Source organism: Pelodiscus sinensis, chromosome 5 (assembly GCF_049634645.1).
Source record: "Pelodiscus sinensis isolate JC-2024 chromosome 5, ASM4963464v1, whole genome shotgun sequence".
In the NCBI taxonomy this organism is placed as follows: domain Eukaryota; kingdom Metazoa; phylum Chordata; order Testudines; family Trionychidae; genus Pelodiscus; species Pelodiscus sinensis.
The window spans coordinates 15,429,018-15,448,701 of record NC_134715.1 but is presented as its reverse complement, the minus strand read 5'-3'; the positions used below and the strand labels follow the sequence as shown (position 1 = coordinate 15,448,701).

General features: G+C 46.3%; 1 protein-coding gene across 12 annotated transcripts in view; it reads left to right on the top strand.

Annotated features, from left to right (window-relative positions):
• The window catches only part of FAM13A (family with sequence similarity 13 member A), a 335,143-nt gene that overhangs the window by 236,868 nt on the left and 78,591 nt on the right, over positions 1-19,684 (top strand). For 11 of the 12 annotated variants that reach the window (XR_012904023.1, XM_075929587.1, XM_075929584.1 and 8 more), the window contains one exon: positions 16,386-16,427. The exons of the other annotated variant lie outside the window; for it this stretch is intronic. Coding sequence is in view for 10 of the 11 variants with exons in the window: in XM_075929587.1 (XP_075785702.1) it covers positions 16,386-16,427 (42 nt within the window). In the remaining variant the exon portion in view is untranslated. The remainder of the gene's footprint in view (positions 1-16,385; positions 16,428-19,684) is intronic. 12 annotated transcript variants of the gene reach the window in all.

Below are 19,684 nucleotides of genomic sequence, written 5' to 3'. Positions count from 1 at the left end.
CCAGTGGATCCTCTCCAATGTGTCCACATCCTTTCTATAGTAGGGGTCCCAGAACTGGACACACAGGCTCAGGAAAACTGTTACTGAATAAGTATCTAATATACAGCTGCATAGGCCCCAATCAGAAAAGTGCTTATTTGCCTAATTTGATATCAGTGGGTCTACTGATATGCTTAAAGTTCTGCATGTCCTTAAGTACCTTGCATCAAGGCCATTGAGAAGAAAGGAGCTATAGACATAATCTCTTTCTAAGTTTGCTGGATATAAAATTTGATCTTTAGGTCATCCACAGAACTGATGAAGGGCAGTGGTTTGGTCAATGTTTTTTTTAAAAAAAAAAAAAAAGTGTTAAAACATGCTAGCAGTTACTATACAGTGGTTTCTGAAATGCCACATTTCCCTTTCTGTGATTTAAAGTAGGAAACCACAGTGGTATCTCTTAGTAGCTGAAGGCTGTTTCCTCTTATTTGCATAATTTTATTTCTAGTGGCTGTTATGGGGGTTTTTTTTCCACTCCATCACCTCCGTCAATAAAATTGCCAATGTTTTTGGTTTGCAGCTGCTTCTCTTCCAAGAACCTGAAGTAGCTTGATCACATTTCCCATTAGCAACCCTTCCCTTTTGCCCATGGTTATGGAGGAAGGAGTACATGTACTATTAAAAAAACCCATGCAATACAAATAAATTAGGTATTTCAGTCTATTACAGTTTACTCAAACCATATAGTCTTTAAAATACTGAAATGCTGAAGTGTTCCCTCTAATTTTTTTATGTCCATATGCAGAATGAATTTTATGTTCACCAATATTGAGATGACACATCACCTGCATATTGGAGAACATAAAATTAATTCCACCCATGTACTGTTAGTGTTGGCAGTGGGAGCAGAGGAATCGCAGGGCTGGAAGACACCTCAGGAGGTCGAGTCCAGCCCCCTACCCAAAGCAGGACCAACCCCAACTAAATCATCCCAGTCAGGGCTTTGTCAAGCCAATATTTAAAAACCTCTAGGAATGGAGATTCCACCACCTCCATAGGTAACCCATTCCAGCACTTTACCATCCTCCCAGTGCAATAGTTTTTCCTAATACCCAACCTAGACCTGCCCCACTACCAACTTCAGACCATTGCAGAATGAGGAGCAATCTGTCACCACTGAGAACAGCCTCTCTTCCCTCTTTGAAACCTCCCTTCAGGAAGTTGAAGGCTGCTATCAAATCCCCCCTCACTCTTCTCTTCTCCAGACTAAATAAGCCCAAATCCCTCAGTCTCTCCTTATAGGTCATGTGCTCCAGCCCCTGAATTATTTTGGTTGCACTTAGCTGGACCCTCCAATGTGTCCACATCCTTTCTGTAGTGGGGGCCCCAGAATTGGATGCAGTACAGGCAGTCCCCGAGTTACGCGGATCCGACTTATGTCATATCTGCAGTTACGAACAGGGCTTTTCTCGCCCCGGAGGATGGGAGCGGCGGGACGCCCAGATGCGCCATGGTCCCGCTGCCCGCATCCTCCGGGGCGAGAAAAGCTGCTTCGCGTCTCCCTGGTCTGCTGGGGTGGGCTCCCCCCCCCCCCCCCAGCAGACCAGGGAGATGCGGAGCAAAGCCTCGGAAGACGCCAGCAGCGGGACAGCTGCGGCACGTCTGGGCTGTCCCGCGTGCTCCGCGGCTTTGCTCTGCGTCTCCCTGGTCTGCGGGGACGGGGAGGGGGGGTGCAGCTAGTGTGCCTCCCCCCCTTAGCAGACCAGGCTTTTCTCGCTGACGACGCCTGGGGTAGAGCAGTTGGGGCGCTGCCGGGTTGGTCCCGCAGCGCCGCTACTGGACCAACCCGGCAGCATCCCAGCTGCTCTGCCCCAGGCGTCCCGAGTCAGCCGCTTTTGAAACTGACCAGCGGCTGATTCCAGGAAGCCCAGGGCAGAGTTGCTCTGCCTTGGGCTTCCTGTAGTCAGCCACTCGTCAGTTTCAGCAGCGGCTGAATCTGGACGCCAGTTCCGACTTACATACAAATTCAACTTAAGAACAAACCTACAGTCCCTATCTTGTACGTAACCCGGGGACTGCCTGGACTCCAGATGTGGCCTCACTAATGCCAAATAAAGGGGAATAACTTCTTTACATCTGCTGGAAATGCTCCTCCCAGTGCACCCTAATATGCCATTAGCCTTCTTGGTTATAAGGGCACACTGACTGAGCCATTTTCTCATCCACTGTAATCCCCAGGTCCTTTTCTGCTGAACTGCTGCTTAGCCAGTTGCTCCCTAGCCTATGACAATGCTTGGGATTCTTCCATTCTTCCATCCCAGTTGCAGGACTTTGCACTTGTCCTTGTTAAACTTCATCAGGTTTCTTTTGGCCCAATCCTCAAATTTGTCTAGGTCACTCTGGACCATATCCCTACCCTCCAATGTATCTACCTCTCCCCCTAGCTTTGTGGCATCCACAAACTTGCTGAGGTTGCAATCCATCCTGTCATCCAGGTCTTTCATAAAGATGTTGAACAAACCTGGCCCTAGAACTGATCCTTAGGGCACTCTACTTGAAACCGACTGCCAACCAGACACCAAGCTGTTTAACTTTTTTTTTAAATTAATGGAGATTAGGTGCCTATCTCCTAGAACTGGAAGGGACCTTGAAAGGTCATTGAGTCCAGTCCCCTGCCTTCACAGTAGGACCAAGTACCATCCCTGACAAATTTTTGCCCCAAATCCCTAAATGGCCTCTACAAGGATTGAACTCTCAACCCTGGGTTTAGCAGACCAATGCTCAAACCATTGAGCTATCCCTTCCCCCACTACAGGTTGTGCCTGACAACCTAGCCAGATTTCTATCCACCTTACAGTCCATTTATCCAATCCACACTTCCTTAACTTGCTGGCAAGAATTATGTGGTCAAGGTTGTGACGTAGTGGGTGTCTGCTCCGTAACCTGGGGTTCCCCTGATCCGTGATGTGTGATTCCCACTGACTCACCCACATGTTTATTGGTCCAGACATTTAGTCCCAGTCTAGGTGGTTAGCAAAGCTCATCCTAGGGGGAGAGACAAAGAAAGGGAGGCGGAGACGAACACCTGGTTGTGGTGCAGAGTCTGGGAGCGAGGCAGTTTCTGGCTGGGAAACATGAAGGGAACAGACTAAACTGAGGGGGTGATAGACCCCCCCCAACCCAAGGGGTCTGAGGCTGCCTGGCCCTTCCTCCTGAAACCATATCACATCTATGTTGTGCTGTATCCTGGAGAAGCAATAAACCCTCTCTATTCTACTGGCTGGCGGAGTCTGTTCTCACTGCTATGGGGGCCCCAACATGCTGTAATAAAGGTATATCACATCCACCGACTTCCCCTGGGCCAGTCACTTCATCAAAGAAGGCAGTTGGGTTGGTCAGGCATGACTTGCCCTTGGTGAATCAATGTTGACTATTCCTGTTCCTTTTGAAGCACTTGGAAGAAGGGAAAGTGATTTCTTGAGGATCCCCTGTGTGATTTTTTTTTTTCCGGGGACTGAGGTAAGGCTGACTGGTCTGTAGCTCCCTGGATTGTCATCCTTCCCTTTTTTCATGATGGGCACTACATTTACATCTCCTGATTTCTATGAGTTTTCAAATAAAATGGCGAAAGGCTCTGCAATGACATCTGCCAACTCCCTCAGATGCATTAAATCCCAATGATGCGTATGTCTAACTTTTCTAAACAGTTCTTAACCTGTTCTTTCTCCACCGGGGACTGCCCACCTCCTTCCCATACTGGGTTGCCTAGTGCAGTAGTTTGGTAGATGACCTTGTCTATGAAGACCGAGGCAAAAAAATTGAGTTCTTTAGCTTTTCCCGCATAATCTGTCACTACGTTACCTCCCTCATCCAATAAAGGTCCCATGCCCTTCCTGATCACCCTCTTATTGCTAAGAAGCCGGTAGAAACCTTTCTTGTTACCCTTCACATCCTTTCCTAGCTGCAATTCGGCCTTCCTGATTGCAGCCCTGCATTCTCAAGAAATATATTTATACTCTTCCCTACTCATCTGTCCAACTTTCCACTTCTTGTCAGCTTCCTTTTTGTGTTTAAGCGTGTCAAGGATTTCACTGCTAAGCCAAGCTGGTTGCCTACCATATTTGCTTTTCTTACTGCGCAGCGGGATGGTTTGTTCCTGTGCCTTCAATAAGGCTTCTCTAAAATACTGCCTGCTCTCCTTTCACCCTCATGTTCGCATCCCAGGGGATCCTGCCCATCAGTTCTTTGCAGGAGCCAGTCTGCTTTTCTGAAGTCCAAAGTGTGTGTATTGATGTTTTCCTTTCATCATGAGACAACTGGTGTTGGGTGTAGGAACAGTATCAGGGTAGGTGGGGCTTGAGGGTACAACCCTAGGGTCTCTAGGCCAATGCCCTATTCTCTAGGCCACTCCAGTACCTACCACAGCTCCCTATCTTCAGGGCATCCCTTATCCTGCCTTCCTAATTGGAGAGTCCTCTCCATCCCTGAAACTGGGAGTTGAGTGTGGGAGGGAGTCTTAGGGTTCGGGGTGGGGGGTGGGGATAAGGGTGAGGTGTTTGGAGAACAGGAGGTGGCTCCAGGCTGAGGTCAAGGAGTTTGGAGTGGGAGTGGGCGCGGGGCAGGAGGTTGGGGGTTTGGGCTATAGTTGGAGTGCAAGAGAAGGCTCAGGGGTGGGTCTAGGAGGCAGCTACGGTAATAGAGAGGGCTAAGGCAGGGAAATGGGTAACAGGACAGCTACCTGGGGCAGCTCTCATTTGTTGGGGGAGGGACAGGTGGCTCAGTGCTCACCTGTGGGGACAGAGCTTTCTGGTGTTCATGGTCATGTGCCTCCAGCCAAGGACGGCAAGGGCGAGCAGAACGGCAGTGTGCAGAGCCACCTTCCACGATCTCCTCCCTGCTCTCCGGAAGGGCTGGGCCCTGAACAGAAGGCTTTGTGGGCTGCCGCCCAGGTGCTCCCCTTAGCTCGGGCTCTGGCCTACTGCCCCATAGCCCCTTTGTGTTCATCCGTCCCCTACTGGGAACTACCCTGGCCAGGGGAGAAATGTGGTATCTCCCAGTGCAGCAGCCCTAAGCTCCTACACAGAGCTTATTAGGCAGTTGTGCAGGCACATGGATGCACTTAAAGAAACCTTGGTGCTGAAGAATTTGTGAGGAAAGCTATGCATTCCATGTAAAATAATACCATACCATAATGTATCGGTTTTTCTAAGGTCTTATTATGTTTCCAATAACTTCATTAAGAAATACGCTACAGAGATTTATACATGTTGAACAGCAAAATAAGCAAACCTAAGTGTCACTAAAATATTTTGCGAACACAGTGTGTTACTGTCTCTTACATACTCATTCTGAATTGAAGGAAGAAAGCTAGACTGATGTCTTTTGGTCTCAGAATAGCAGATTTCCCAGGTGAGCCCAAAATAACAAAATCTGATTTAGCATAGTTACCAGTAGTAAACTGATACCATAAGCATTGCTACAGATCTTCCATTTGTCTATTAAAATTAGCATCAACAGTCTATTTCCAGAATAAATTGTTTAAAGTCCAGGGTAGCTTTTTGAACTATGATGGAGAGGAAAGCAGAGCCTTTCTTTTATCTAGCGCTTGGGGACAAAACAAACATGCAGTCTGGTGTGGGGGCAGTAGGAAAACATGACCTTGACTGAGCAGCGCAATCCTGCTGATATGTGGGTCCTTTGTCTCTAATGGAAAACATTGGCATTTCAAAGTACTACTTGCACTATTCTAATTTTAAAACAAATCAAGGACTAGATCACGGATTAAAATAGTCTTCCAGTCTCCCTACCTTTGTAGAACTGCCTTTCTGAAACGGGTGTGATTGGTCAAGTACCTTGGGCTACCAGGATTCTGGGATATCTTGGGATTAAAAGTTTCAGTCCTGTGTATTGGCTACCCACATCCATAACTGTCAGTCAAAATGGTCAAGAATTAACTCAGGCTTTGGGAGTGATTCTCTTGTTCTTATTTTACCCAAAGAGAAGCATAAGCAGTTCATAAGTCTGAGGGGTAGCTGTAGCTTTAAAAACAAGTAGTCCCATGGCACCTTAGAGGCTTATATCATGAGCTTTCGTGGGTGAAACCCACTTCTTCAGATGAGCTGCAGTGGAAATAACAAAACCAATACATTATAACAGGGGAGAGGGAGGAAAATAATTAATACACTCTTCACTGAGAACATGAACACAGGCCAGTAGGAGGTACAGTCTACTTGTAATGCCCATGTTGCAAAAAGAAAGGAAACTGCTTGTAGGACAAACTTAAATAACAATTAGACTAGTAACACTTACCATCTACATTTTTGTTAGTCTATCTTGAGCTTTCATGGGGCCAACCTACTGTTAAGTTTTTCCTGGGACAGCAGGGGTGGGCAATAATTTTTTGCCAGGGTCTACACTGGAAGGGGAGGGGCCTCAAAAGGAAAGGGCAGGAACCAGGATGCTTCAGGCTTACACACTTATAGACCATGATTTGGTCTGGGGGTAGGGGAGCCCCTTTGCTCCCCCTTCTCACTAAGCACCAGTGCTCCTGGCGGTGGGAAGAGACTTCCTGTGCTTCCCCACCCCCAGGCCAATCAGGGCCTGGGGCGGGGAAGCATATGAAACCTCCTCTCGCACCTCCAGGAGCGTGCAGCACTTCTAAGTGCAGGGTGGTAGAAACTGCACATGCTGCCCCCTTCTCCCAGGCCCTGATTGGCCTGGGGGTGGGGGAGAGGCAAGGCCTCTGCAGTTCGTATCAACCCGATTGGCGGGTTGAATTTGGCCCGCGGAGGCCCTTTTGCTCACCCCTGTTACAGACTAACTCTGCTATCCCTCTGATGCTTCTAGGACAGATACTTACAGATGCATTGACTGTGAATGTTTGGCTTCACCCAGAGGCATGGTAAAATCTTGAGCACTTGCACGATCCTATATTGGGGAGCTAGTGCAGTGCAGCCTTACAAATGCTCAGAGTAAGCAATGGCAGAATTCTGTATTTTATAACCATTCAAAAGCTTGTGCTCACATTTACCCAGTTCATAAAAATGGTTTACACATGTTGTTTTCTCTACAAAAATACACACAGCAACAACCCTCTCTTTAGACTTGAATTGAGTCACAGTTCACAAGTACATTCCTTACATGGCACAATTCCTTACATTCCTCCCCCCCCCCCCCCCTCCACATCAGCTCAGTAGGAGCTAGGAATACAATATTTCTTAGCAGCAAGGAAAACTAAAGATAAATCAAGGGTTTTTTGTGTTTAAACAGCAAGGAGGAGGTCAGGATTTGCTTGGGGTGAGTGAGAAATAGCCTCCCTGAAGGTTTGTCTGAGTTAGACCACTTTGCTCTAGTGGCTTACATTGATATCTATAAGTTCTGACATCACTGTGGATTGTTGTGCACCTGGGCTTATTTTTTATGTTCTGTGTATCCATTGGGACAGTACTAGCATTCAGGTGATAAGTAAAGCTGTAGTGTAATTGAAGTATACGTAAATGATGGCAACACGGCTTCTAGCCTCACGAATTTATAAGAAACTTTTTTATTGCTAAAGATTATGCCACAGATGAGGCAAAAATGCACTCATAAGAAAGCTATATATGCCGTTGTGATTAGCTTCTTTATATTATAGTTAGTCTTGTAGAATATTTACACATGCTGTATTTTGTTGTCTACAAAGCAATAATAATTGGCACTTATGTGACTCTCTTAATTCTTCAGAGTACTCTACAAGCACTAACCATTCCTTTCTGCACTCCTGGGAGGCAGGTGTTGTTCTGACTTTACACAGAATTGTTAACCGAGGCAAACTCCAGACTACGAGTTTGTCAGAAAAAGCTACGTAAAATGTGCTCCACATTTTGCTTTTGTGGGCACAGCCCACTTCTTCAAATGACTAGAGTGTTGGAAGTCTTTAAAGTGCTACCGGACTATTTGTTGTGTTTTAAGTTTATTCTGTACAGACTAACTCGGCTACCCACTCAAGCTTCTGCATTTTGCATAACTTTCCCCTATTCTTTTGTCGAAAGAGGCTTTTCTGCCATTTAAAATAAATAAATACATACGGAGCTAGGTATATCTCAGAGCTGGAAGGGACCTTGAAAGGTCATTGGGTCTAGTCCCCTGCCTTCACAGGAGTACCAAGTACTATCCCTGACAGATTTCCCCAGATCCCTAAATGTCCCCCTCAAGGATTGAACTCAGGGATGGGTGGATTTAGCAGGCCAATGCTCAAACCACAGAGCTATCCCTCCCTGTCTAGACTGGGCCAAATGTCGGAAAAATCCCCTCTTTCAGAAACCTCCTTCTTCCTCACAGAAGGAGGGATACAGGGGTTTCCGAAAGAGCGCATTTGCACTTCTGCAAAAAAAAAAAAAAAAAAGTGGAAGTGCAAACACATTTCCTGGATGCGGCGGAGTAGACATAACCTGGGTGACTTGACACAGCAGAGGGAACCTGATTGTACAGCACCTTTGAAAACTGTATTGTGTGCTCCCCCATACAGGAACACCTAAACCAGCCAGTGCAGGAGGGGGCACAAACCACTCCTTTCTCTGTGCCTTACTCATCTGTATAAAGCTGAGTATAATCTTGCCTAAGCATTTCAGAACTAATCTATGAAAATGAAGAACAAATTTTCCATGGGCGGTTGAATTCTTGGATCACTCATAGGAATGGGTATGTTGTAGAGTCATTGTTGCACTGCAGAGGAGTCATCCTGGGTTTTTGCCAGATCTTGTAACATCAGCAGTAGCCTCCATCCTCTTTCTTGTGGTATTTTGTGTTTCCTTAGTATTCTAGACCACTATGGAACCTAAAAGTAAAGGTGTTTTCTCAGAGTGGAGTTATTTCATCATGAAAAATGTCATCTTGTCTAGCTCAGTCTCTGAGTTGCATTCCAGTGGGGATGAAGAGGATAATGCAGAAACATGCTTGTAATTCATTCTCTCTCTCTGCTGGTTTGATTTTCATTCTTTTTTTTTTTTATTTAAATGTTAATGGCTACTTTTATTTCATGTTCATTTTGGTCGGGCTGTAATAACACAGGCTAGAGTCCATGAATACAGCCAGTGGCAGATTTTGCTCTTTTAAGAGCATTGTGTGTTGCTGGCTCTGAGTGAAGCTCACCTCCTAGATACTCAGTCATCTTCCTTTTGACTCCAGTGAGAGTTGATGATATAGGCCAGAGTACAGTATTTGGCCCTGTCGCAACAAATCCAGAAAGACTTTTTTACTTCTGTTCTTAAACATGTATACCAAAATGCTTTTGTAAATTTACAAAATTATACTGCTTTACATCTTAAACCATGGAGCCAGAGATAGGTATTTCACTAGTCCTCGGTGCTTACCTCGCCCTAACGGAGTTGGGGAGTTTACACTTACCAAAATCAAATTCAATTGACTCAAGGACCTAAGTGTGCCCTGGTAGCAAAGAAGGCTAATGGCATATTAGGGTGCATTAGGAGGAGCATTGCCAACAAATCTAGAGAGGTGATTATTCCCTTTTATTCGGCACTGGTGAGGCCACATCTGGAGTATTGCATCCAGTTCTGGGCCCCCCACTATAGAAAGGATGTGGACACATTGGGAGAGGCTCCAGTGGAGGGCAACCAGTATGATTAGGGGGCTGGAGCACATGACCTATGAGGGGAGACAGAGGGATTTGAGCTTATTTAGTCTGCAGAAGGAGAAGATTGAGGGGGGATTTGATAGCAGCCTTCAACTTCCTGAAGGGAGGTTCCAGAGAGGCTGGAGAGAGGCTGTTCTCAGTAGTGATGGATGGCAGAACAAGGAGCAGTGGTCTCAAGTTACAGTGGGGGAGGTCTAGGATGTATATTATGAAAAACTATTTCACTAAGAAAGAGGTGAAGCACTGGAATGGGTTACCTAGGGAGGTGGTGGAATCTCCATCCCTAGAGGTTTTTAAATCTTGGCTTGACAATCCCTGGCTGGGATGATCGAGTTGGAATTGGTCCTGCCTTGGGCAGGGGGTTGGACTCGATGACCTCCTGAGGTCTCTTCCAGCCCTGGCATTCTATGATTTTATGACTTCAGTGTAAGCAGAATTAGGCCAGCTCTCAGAACTTTTCGAAAACTCCTTTCGTGTAAACATAAAGATCAGTAGTAACTTTCATATAACTAACTCAGTTTTCCTCTTGATTTTTCTGAGAAGACCAAAGCCCAAGATTCTGGATTTTCTTCTCAAGAGCTGGGACATCTTAAGTGATAGATCCTACTTGAGCTGACTGCCTATCTCCTGGCAACACACAGTGCATGCTGGGAGTTTAGGTCGAACTTAGCCACGTTAGCTTGATTTTCTAAACAGTAAGTCCACACATCAAACCTGTTCTGTTGACTTTGAGGGCTGTTAAAGTCAATTTTCTGTACTCCTGTTTCACAAGGAGTAATCGCTAAATTTGACTTTGTGGTAGTGAAGACACAGCGCTTTGAAAGATGATATTCTTGGCCTCTGGCAGGTGTCCTACAGTACCCCATGGTGACCACTCTGGCCACGAATTTCAACTCTATCTCTCTCCAAGTGAACAAGAAAAGCCCTGGGAAAATTTGAATTTCACTGCCTGCGTGGCGAGCAGACCTCAGAACAGGCAGCATGCCTGACCATGAGCTCTGTAAGTCCCTAATATCACAGATGAGCATCAGTTTTCCTAGCCAATCTGCAGATTCCTCCCAAGACACTCAGACAGTCTGGGTCAGCAAAATGGAGGAGAATGGTCAGCAGGCGAGTGGAGCACCCAATGTCACGGAGAGCCAAGAACTTTTTATAACCTTGGAGACAATCCCCTTCTCCCAGATGTATCTCAGTTGGGCAGTGATCCTGGAGAGGGCACTTCTGGTGAGTTCACATTTTTTTATCTTGTGAAAAGTAGGTCAAGGCAATTGGATGTGATTTATGGTGGCCACTCTGCCGACACAGCTGGGGTCCCGGAACAGCTTGTTAATGTGTCTGGTGATGGAGCTGAAATCCTTTCTGTGCATCTCCATAAAGCTTTCATAGAGGAACTCTTAAATCCCTCTCTCACTGTTTCTGGGGAGACCTGCCTTCTTTCGTCCTACCATGGTAGGACATCTTCCCATGCCAAGATAGCATTGAGTGGTCTGGCATCATTGCAGCCCAAAGCACTGCAGCGTAAGGTCCAGGTTTCTGGTCACAGGCAATCAGAATCTGCTCTCTTTGTGATTTGGAGAAGACTGAGATCTCACATGGCAACCTGGAGGAAGCAGGAGAAGCTCATCACTAGCTGATGTCTCTGCAGTAAAACTGTTTGCTCATCGTCAATGAGCTCCTGCCCTGCCACTGTGCTTGGATGCTCTCCCCCCTCCTGCCCACTAGCTCCTGAGGGAAGGGAAAGTTGCACATTCTCAGCAAATGGGAGGAGCCACTACCCTGTTCTGCCACCTTGTCCAGACAACTTTCTGCCCTCCTGCTCTCAGACTTGTACCCCAGCATGTCCCTGCCACAAAATCATAGGACTGGAAGAAACCTCAGGAAGTTATCAAGTCCAACCCTCTTCTAAAAGCAGGACCAATCCCAACTAAATCATCCCAGCCAGGGCTTTGTCAAACTGGAACTTAAAAACCTCTAGGGATGGAGGTTCCACCACCTCTCTAGGTAGCCCATTCCAGTACTTCACCACGCTCCTAGTGAAATAGTTATTCCTAATATCCAATCTAGACCTTCCTCACTGCAACTTGAGACCATTGCTCCTTGTTCTGTCATCTGTCACCACTGAGAACAGCCTCTTCTCCATCCTCTTTGAAACCACCTTCAGATAGTAAAAGGCTGCTGTCAAATCCCTCCTCATACTTCTGTATACAAAATAAGGACAAATCCCTCAGCCTCTCCTTTTAAGTCATGTGTTCCATGTTTGTTGCCCTCCGCTGGACTTTCTCCAATGCACCCACATCTTTTCTGTAATGGGAGGCCCAGAATTGGACACAATAATCCAGATGTGGCCTCCCCAGTGCCAAATAAAGGGGAATAATCACTTCGCTTCCCTACGTCTGCTGGCAATGCTTCTCCTAATGCAGCCCAGTATGTCCCTAGCCTTCGTGGCCCCAGGGCACACTGTTGACTTGTATCCAGGGCAGCCTCACACTCAACCCCCAGGAATGTGTGGCAAAGCAAAAGACTATCCTCCTTGCTGTTGTGATCAGCTGCCACCCCCACTTCCAAAACTTCCACCCTGGACTCCTTTTCAGTCCCTGCTGTGCTCCCTAAATAAAAATGTGTGATTTCTGAACACCGGTCTCTTTATTGCTTGTGTGGAATGGGGCAGGGTTATAGGCAAGCACACTGAATGCAGGGATGGCTCATTGACAGCAACTTGCATAACTCTCAAAACAGGCCATTCATAAAACTTTCTTTCAAAGCCTCCCTGACTTGCTCTACTCTCCGTACTACCTTGGTGTCTGGTCACTCTAAATCTCTTGCTAGATGCTCTGTCTCAGCCCCCGCATCCTGTCACGTACCTTTTCCTGCTTACTCACATCAGGCTGCCACCACAAAGGGAACGTAGCGTTTGCTGAGGTCTGAGCTAGTCAATAGAATGTAGAACCTTCCCTGTAAATGCCGGAAAGCACGTTTTACCACTGTTCTGCACTTGCTCATCCTGTGGTTGAACTGTTTCTTACTGCAGTCCAGGCTCCCTGTGTGTGGCTTCTTGATTCACTAGCACAAGGAGTAGGCTGGGTTGCAGAGGATCACTTTTGGCATTTCAACATCTATTGTCATTTTCCAGTCTGGGAAAAAAACTGCAGCTTGCTGAAGAGGCAGGAGTTCCTAAAGATGCACATGTCATGCACTTTTCCTGACTATCCCACGTTGTGGGTGAAACAGGACTTGAGATCCACCAGTCCCTGCAGCACCATTGAAAAGTGCCCCGTTTGGTTTATATACTCCTTGTCTAGCTGGTCCAGTGCCAAGATGAGGATGTGCATTTCATCTATTGTCCTGCCACAGGTAGGGAACCCCAGCACAGCAAAGCCCACCACTTTGTCCTCCGCATAGTTCTCAGAGTCACTACCCTCAGTAGCAGAAGGCTATTGATTGCCTGGGTTACTTGGATCACAACACCCCACTCCCAATTGATTCCCAACTGACTGGTAGCTGTTTGGCATTGCAAGCTTCCACGGGGCAATTGCCATTTGCTTCTCCACTGTGTGAGCTGGTCTCATTCAGTATTTTTTGCACTTCCAGGGCAGGGGAAAGCAATTTTATGTATATGGATCTTCCCATGCCAGTATCACAGAGGGTCCCTACCAATCTGTGCTTGTCTGATTGCATCAGGAATGGTGTTCCACTGTGTCCAGCGGATGGAATGCTGGTGCCATTCGCTCAACTCAAGTGCTTCGCATAGGAGTATGTTCATGGCCTCCTGGGGTTTGTCCTTGTTCCTGCAGACTCTGGATATGCTCTGGACATACTCCAGCTTTAGGTGCACTCAAAGTTAAAATAATCCTCATGATGTTTTGATGTTCAGTGGGATCCCCCATCGGATCTATGCTTACATTGCTAGGGTGTCTGTGTGGATAACCAAGGGGGGAAAGGGTGAGACGAGACCGTTTGATGTTGCACTGAAGCAGGTGCGGAGAGGGAGGAAAAAGTGCATTATGGGATGTTAATGACATGGACACAGAGCAACCCGCTGCACAATTTTGGTGGCAGTGTATACAGGGAGCATACTCCAGAATGCAAAGGGGTGCAGGCATTGTGGGATAGCTACCCACAGTGAATCACTCTCAAAATCAGTGGTATCTGCCCTACTGGGGATGTGCTACTTCAAACTATGTCAAATTCTTATTCACCATTCACTTTACAAAATCGGGTGCTATTTGACATAGTAGCAGCTAGAGCTTGCTTGATTGCTCAACACTGTCCATGCTGCAGCTGCTCTCAGTCCTGCTTTCTGCGTCTGTTTCTGCCCAGCCTGTTCTTGTGCTCACTTCAGTTCCTGCCCTTCTCCAACCTTGATTCCCCTGATTCTATTTCCAAACCACATCTCTGGCTCACCCTTTGACTGGCATTCAGCTTCTGATCACTATCTCTGACTTGCCACTCCTGGGTATCCCAGGGTCCTGATTCTTGACTTCTAATCTCCACTTGTACCTCCAGGCCTGGCCATTCCCCTGGCTCTGACCACTGCAGCTGACATCCTGGTTGTGATCCTGACATCAAGCGTGTGAAACAATGGAGAGACTAGAGGGAAATACTTGGTTTCTGGTGCACATGAGTTATTCAAATCTTTTACTATTATTACTTTGTTTAAAATGCATACGAATTCCAAAATATACACAGCTTTTTTGATGGTCTTGATTCAGAGCTCAGTGAAGACATTGGGAAGACTTCTCCTCACACAAGGTCATGTCCTGTGTGCACAGAGTAAGGCAAAATTCCTGCCCCCTAAGATCTGTACTCAAAGTGCATATCTACCCTGCACATCTGACCATAATGTTTATTTTTGTATGGTTTGATTAGGGAAGTTTGTCTCGTGGCTGGGGCACGATTCTGTGTGTGTTGGAAGAAGGTGTTACAGGAGCTGATAGTGCCAGAAACAATATCTTCCTGCACTGGTAAATCTGTGTTAGAATCTGGAAATTCCACGCTTGAAATGGGAGCACTGAATATTTGTCCAGTGTCTTATCTAGATATAACCTAGACTGCAACACAGTTCTTTGACATGAGTCCCTAATCTTCTTTTTTTTTCTTTTTCTTTTTCTACGCTACTAATAGTAAACAGACTTCTGGTAGACTTTTCTAGGCCCTGATCCTGCAAGCACTTCACTTTATTGTTGAGTAATCGATTTGAGGGAAACTATTCACAGCAGAAAAATTAAGCATGTGCATAAAAATAAGATCATAGCACTAAAACAATACAAAGGCAAAACTCTGAACAATATTTCAGACAGGAGAATCCTTTTAGCACTACGTTTAACACAGCCCTATAATCAATGGAGTTGAACCTATGCTTAACTTTGGCTAATGATCTCCAATTGAGTCGGTGGGACTCAAGGAGGAACTGCTTTTTTCCAATGTATGTTTATATCTAGTTTACAAATTGAGTTTTATTCAGCCCTGACTCTCACCACTGTATTCAGGGGCGACTGGTGAAGAGGAGATTATGGCCTGTTGCCCCCCATGATCCCTGACCCTCTCTGCCCTCGCTCTGCCTTCTTCCCCCCTCTTCCCTGCCCTTGCTCCGCTCCTTCCCTGCCCTTGCTGTGTTTCTGCCCCACCTCTTTTCCCAACTGTGGTGGCCCGGAGCCAGCAGACCAGCACTAAGCATCAGGAATCCGCTCTCCTCCCGCCCCACACTTACTAGCAGCAGTGGGGAAGTGGAGTAATGTAGCCCCAGCTCAATTTGCTTCCGTGACTTTGTTGCTCTGGTGAATGTGGGGCGGCTCTACTCCTGCTCCAAGCAGTGCAGCTGAAGGAGCAGAGCTGGCTGGGGCCGCATTGCTCTGCTTTCTTTGCCGCTGATGGTGAGAGCAGGCAGAAGGATGGATTCTTACTGTGGGTGCCAGGGTTTCCTCCTTGCTTGCTGCTGGCTGGCCCTTGCCCCTCCCACCAATGTTCCCCTCTAATCTTTCCCATCCATGTGCATATTTTTTCCATGCATGTGCAGAATGCATTTTTATGTGCACTGAGGCATGTGTGAATGTGCACCACCAGTAGAAACGAAGAACTTAGCTGTGGACACACTGCAAATCAGTTGGATGGCAGTTGAATGTCTTCTGAGCAGCCACACAAGTGCACAGCTTTTTACAGGGAGCACTACCTCCACCCCTGGTGTTTGTGGCACATGGCTCCTTGTGTCTTTTCCACACATCGCCCCTGACTATCACTTCAGTTTTGTACTAGTTCATTTCATTTAAATGAAGTAAAACTAGCATAAAACTGGAGTGGTAAATCAGTTCTGAAATCAACTCTGTGCATTCCTGGTTACTAAATTGGCATGTGAAAAGTTTTTTTTTTTTTAAATCTTGTTTCACAGAAGCTTTTCTGTTTCCCTTTATTATGAGGTTATTGAAATCGGATACTGCATGAAGCAAAAGGCCCCGGTTATTCTGTTTGCAGAATTTCTGTATTGTTATTGGAATAGTGCCTGAAATCTGCAGAATTGCGGTGACTCCTGACAGTTCTACAGCAGATTGTTCCACATTTGTGATCACTGGCAAATTAATTGGGATGTCAGGATTTTCAGAACTATATTTTAAAGTTCCTTTCTATAAGTTAATGTAGAACAAAATGCACAAATTAAATATAGCTGCTGGGCCAGATATACGGTTTTTTTATCTTGTTTTTGAAAGAACAAGTATTTTGCTACAAATTAACTTGCATATAAAGAACAGAGCTACATACTAACTTAAATTTGTTTTATTTCTAGTTCCCAAGAAGATGAGCGGCCTATGTCACCCTTCTATTTAAGGTATTTCCTCCTGCTCATCCATCCTTCCTTTTTGTTTGATTCTCTTTGTGGGAAGAACTTGATGATATTGTAATGTAATGTTGGGAATGATGCCAGAAATGTGTGAAGAAGCTCTCATCAAGTTTAAGATTATTTTTATTGTCCTCATATCATCAGCCAGCGGGGTGGATGAATCCTCTGATTATATATTAAAAAAATCAAAGTTTATAAGTGTGCTGCTTGATTTAATGTCAGACTAATAAATTTTAGTTAGTAGATGATCCATAGAGATCAACAGTACAAAAGATGCAAAAATACCTAGTGTTGCTTTGAGTTTGCGGGGGTGGGCCTGTGGGGAGCTTGCTTCTGATGAGCTTGTCAAGGATAGTTGGTTTGAAGGCCGGAAGAGAGAGTTTGGAAAAGATTTCTTCCAGGATGTGGTCCTAATCGGCTCCTTACAGTAATCTATGTACAATCCATTAACCCTAACGTCCCTTCAGCCTACCATTGCAGACATGTTAGTTGCCCACTTTACCTTGAATTGTTTCTTACAGCAGGTTAGCTTCTTATGCTAAACACAGCTTGTACTTAGCTGAAAGACTCTTGAGTGCCTTTCACAGACTTGAAGATGAGCTCTATGTAAACTGAAAAGCTTTTCTCTTTCACCAACAGAAATTGGGCCAATAAAAGATAACGATTCACTCGCCTTGTTTCTCCTGATGTCAAGTAGGGGCCAAATTCTCCGTTGGTGTAAAGTGGCACAGTCCATTGGCTTTACTGGTGATATGCCCTATTGATACCAGTCGAGACATGTTTCCAGATCTTAAAGGTTATAGCCAGATAAATTGTTATACTAGTGGGGGAAGTTGGGAGCAGGAAAGGGACAGAAATGCAGTATGAGTTTCACCATGCTGAGACTTGCTGACGTTTAAAAAAAAAAATTGCTAAGATTTTTGTGACTATGATGTTTGTAATTTTGAGGGTTTTTTAAATAATTCTTTTATGTATGTTCTTGTCTGTCTTTGTGGACTTGTTTAACTCTGTTTTTACTCGCAAAAACTACATGTTCATTTTACACACTTTTAAATGCCTGTGTCTGTCAAATCTATATACAGACATGTGCAAAGGAGCAACACGTTGCTTATCAAAGAGGAATTACAGAGGTTATCAATGGAGCAGACTGACTGGATAATCTAATCTATCCTGCTAATGCAGGATCTTTCTCTGGGGTTTTGTCTGATCTAGTTTTAAAAGTCCCAATCTATAATATTTCCATCTATGCTCTTGAAAGACTGTCACAGCCTGGTTCATTTCAGGGTATGTCTGCTCTGCAGCTGGAGGTTTGCCCCGTCCCCTCCCCCCCAACTCAGGACTCAGCACATTTGAAATAAGTGTGGATGTAGTGGCGTAAGCAGTAGAATGGGCTAGCCACCAGAGTTGATCACCCTGGTGGTCAGGTGTGGTGGAATTCTTGTGGCTAGCCAATGCCATCTCTCATTACATCACTTGTGCATCATTATTTTCAGGGCTCGACAAATTATGGTAAGCCCTACTTGCCAGACAAAAAAGGGACTCGCCACCCCCCAAAAAAGTGGTTTTTATGGCATAAATTCCTAATAAGAATAAGAACAGTAATTACTAATAACTTGGGTGGTGATATTAACAACTTATTAATAAATATCTTTTATAAATCTCTGCCTTTTCCCTCTGCTGCCATGTCTCCTCCCCTTGCTCCATCAACTCCCCTGGTGCCTGCTGCCCCGCAACCCCTCACCCTCTTCTGCTGTCCTGACTCCTGCCCTCCATGCCCTCAGCCTACCTGAGACCTGCCCCCCTCCATCAGCCCTTCTCTCCCCCCTATGCCCACTCCTCCAGTAGCCCCACTCTGATCATGTGAGCTACCCCTCTTCTAACACCTCCCTCTACACACCTGCCCTGCGCCTCTCCTCTGGTGCTGGTCCCTCTCCTACAGGTGTCTGTCCTTCTGCTTCACCCCCAGAATCCCCTGGCACCTGCCTGGTGCCTCCCCCTTCCCTCACTGCCTCTGCCCCCTTTGCCTTCTTTTTCCCGATACCCACCCCCTCACTACCCTCTGCCCCATTTACCTCATGCCCCTGTGCCCTCACACATGCCTTGCTCCATTCCCGCCTTCCTCATGCCCACCCCTTCTTTCGAGCCTTCTTCCAGCAACTCCCCTTTCCCCCTCTAGTCTCCAGTGCCCTTACCCTCTCCTCTCCCAGCATCACCCTATCACCCCTCCCACTGACATCTCCCCTCCTGCCCTTTTCCTCATTTTCTACACTTGGCCCCCTGGCATTTGTCTCTCCTGCACCCCTGTCCCTTGGTGCCTTCCCCTTTCTTCTCCTCCTCCTCCTCGTCCTCCTGACCTCCTCCCCTCAGCACAAGCCACTTCTCCTTCCCCCTCCCCTATCTGGCTTCTGTCTTCCACTTTGAGGGGTTGCCAGAGCCTTTTTGAATCCAGCGATTGCCGGCCGTGACGTCAGGATGCCGCATCATGCCAGCGTCCTGGTGTCTGTCGGCATCCTGCCCTCTGGCTCGTGCCCCACCTCCTCGCATCGGAGCTGAACGTGGGCAGCCTGGCGCTGAGAATCGCTGCACTTCCCCCTTCCCGGCGGCGCTCTGCTTCTCCACCAGCCAGCGGATCGGATGGGGCCACGCCGCCCGTAGTGCAGGCTTCAGCCAGCCTGTCACAACGGCCCACCAGGCCAGTCCACCCCTGCACTCGCCAGCTGGTAAAATCTACTTGCCATGGGCGAGTGTATTTGTCGAGCCCTGATTATTTTTAATGTGCTGACTTAAGCATCAGGGCTGGATAGCCTGACATTTCAAACACATCACTCCAAGCTATCTCTCTGTCTGTCACTGAATAATTCCCCTCCCACATTGGTGTTTAGATTAGAGATGTAAAAAGTGGGTTACTGGGTAAACGTGTAACTGCTGCAAAATTCAGTGGTTATACAGTTACCTGCACATGCAGCTCCTGCCTGCTGCCCCACTCCTGGTTAAACTTTCACATCCCTATTTCAGATACTGGTGGACTCTCACTGTATTTCTCTCTTCCCCTTTCAGTTGTTGCTTGGAAATGTCACTCTTAGCTAGCTCTCCTCAGAATTACTGATTCCTAGGGTTAGTATATGTGTCCAGATTATTTATTTTCTTTATGTTAAATTTTTTTCCTTGTGGAATCTTATTTTGTTGTTTTTTCTGTCTGTCTTTCTGACTTTGGTTTCCTTTATTGTTGTATCTCAACTGGTGTT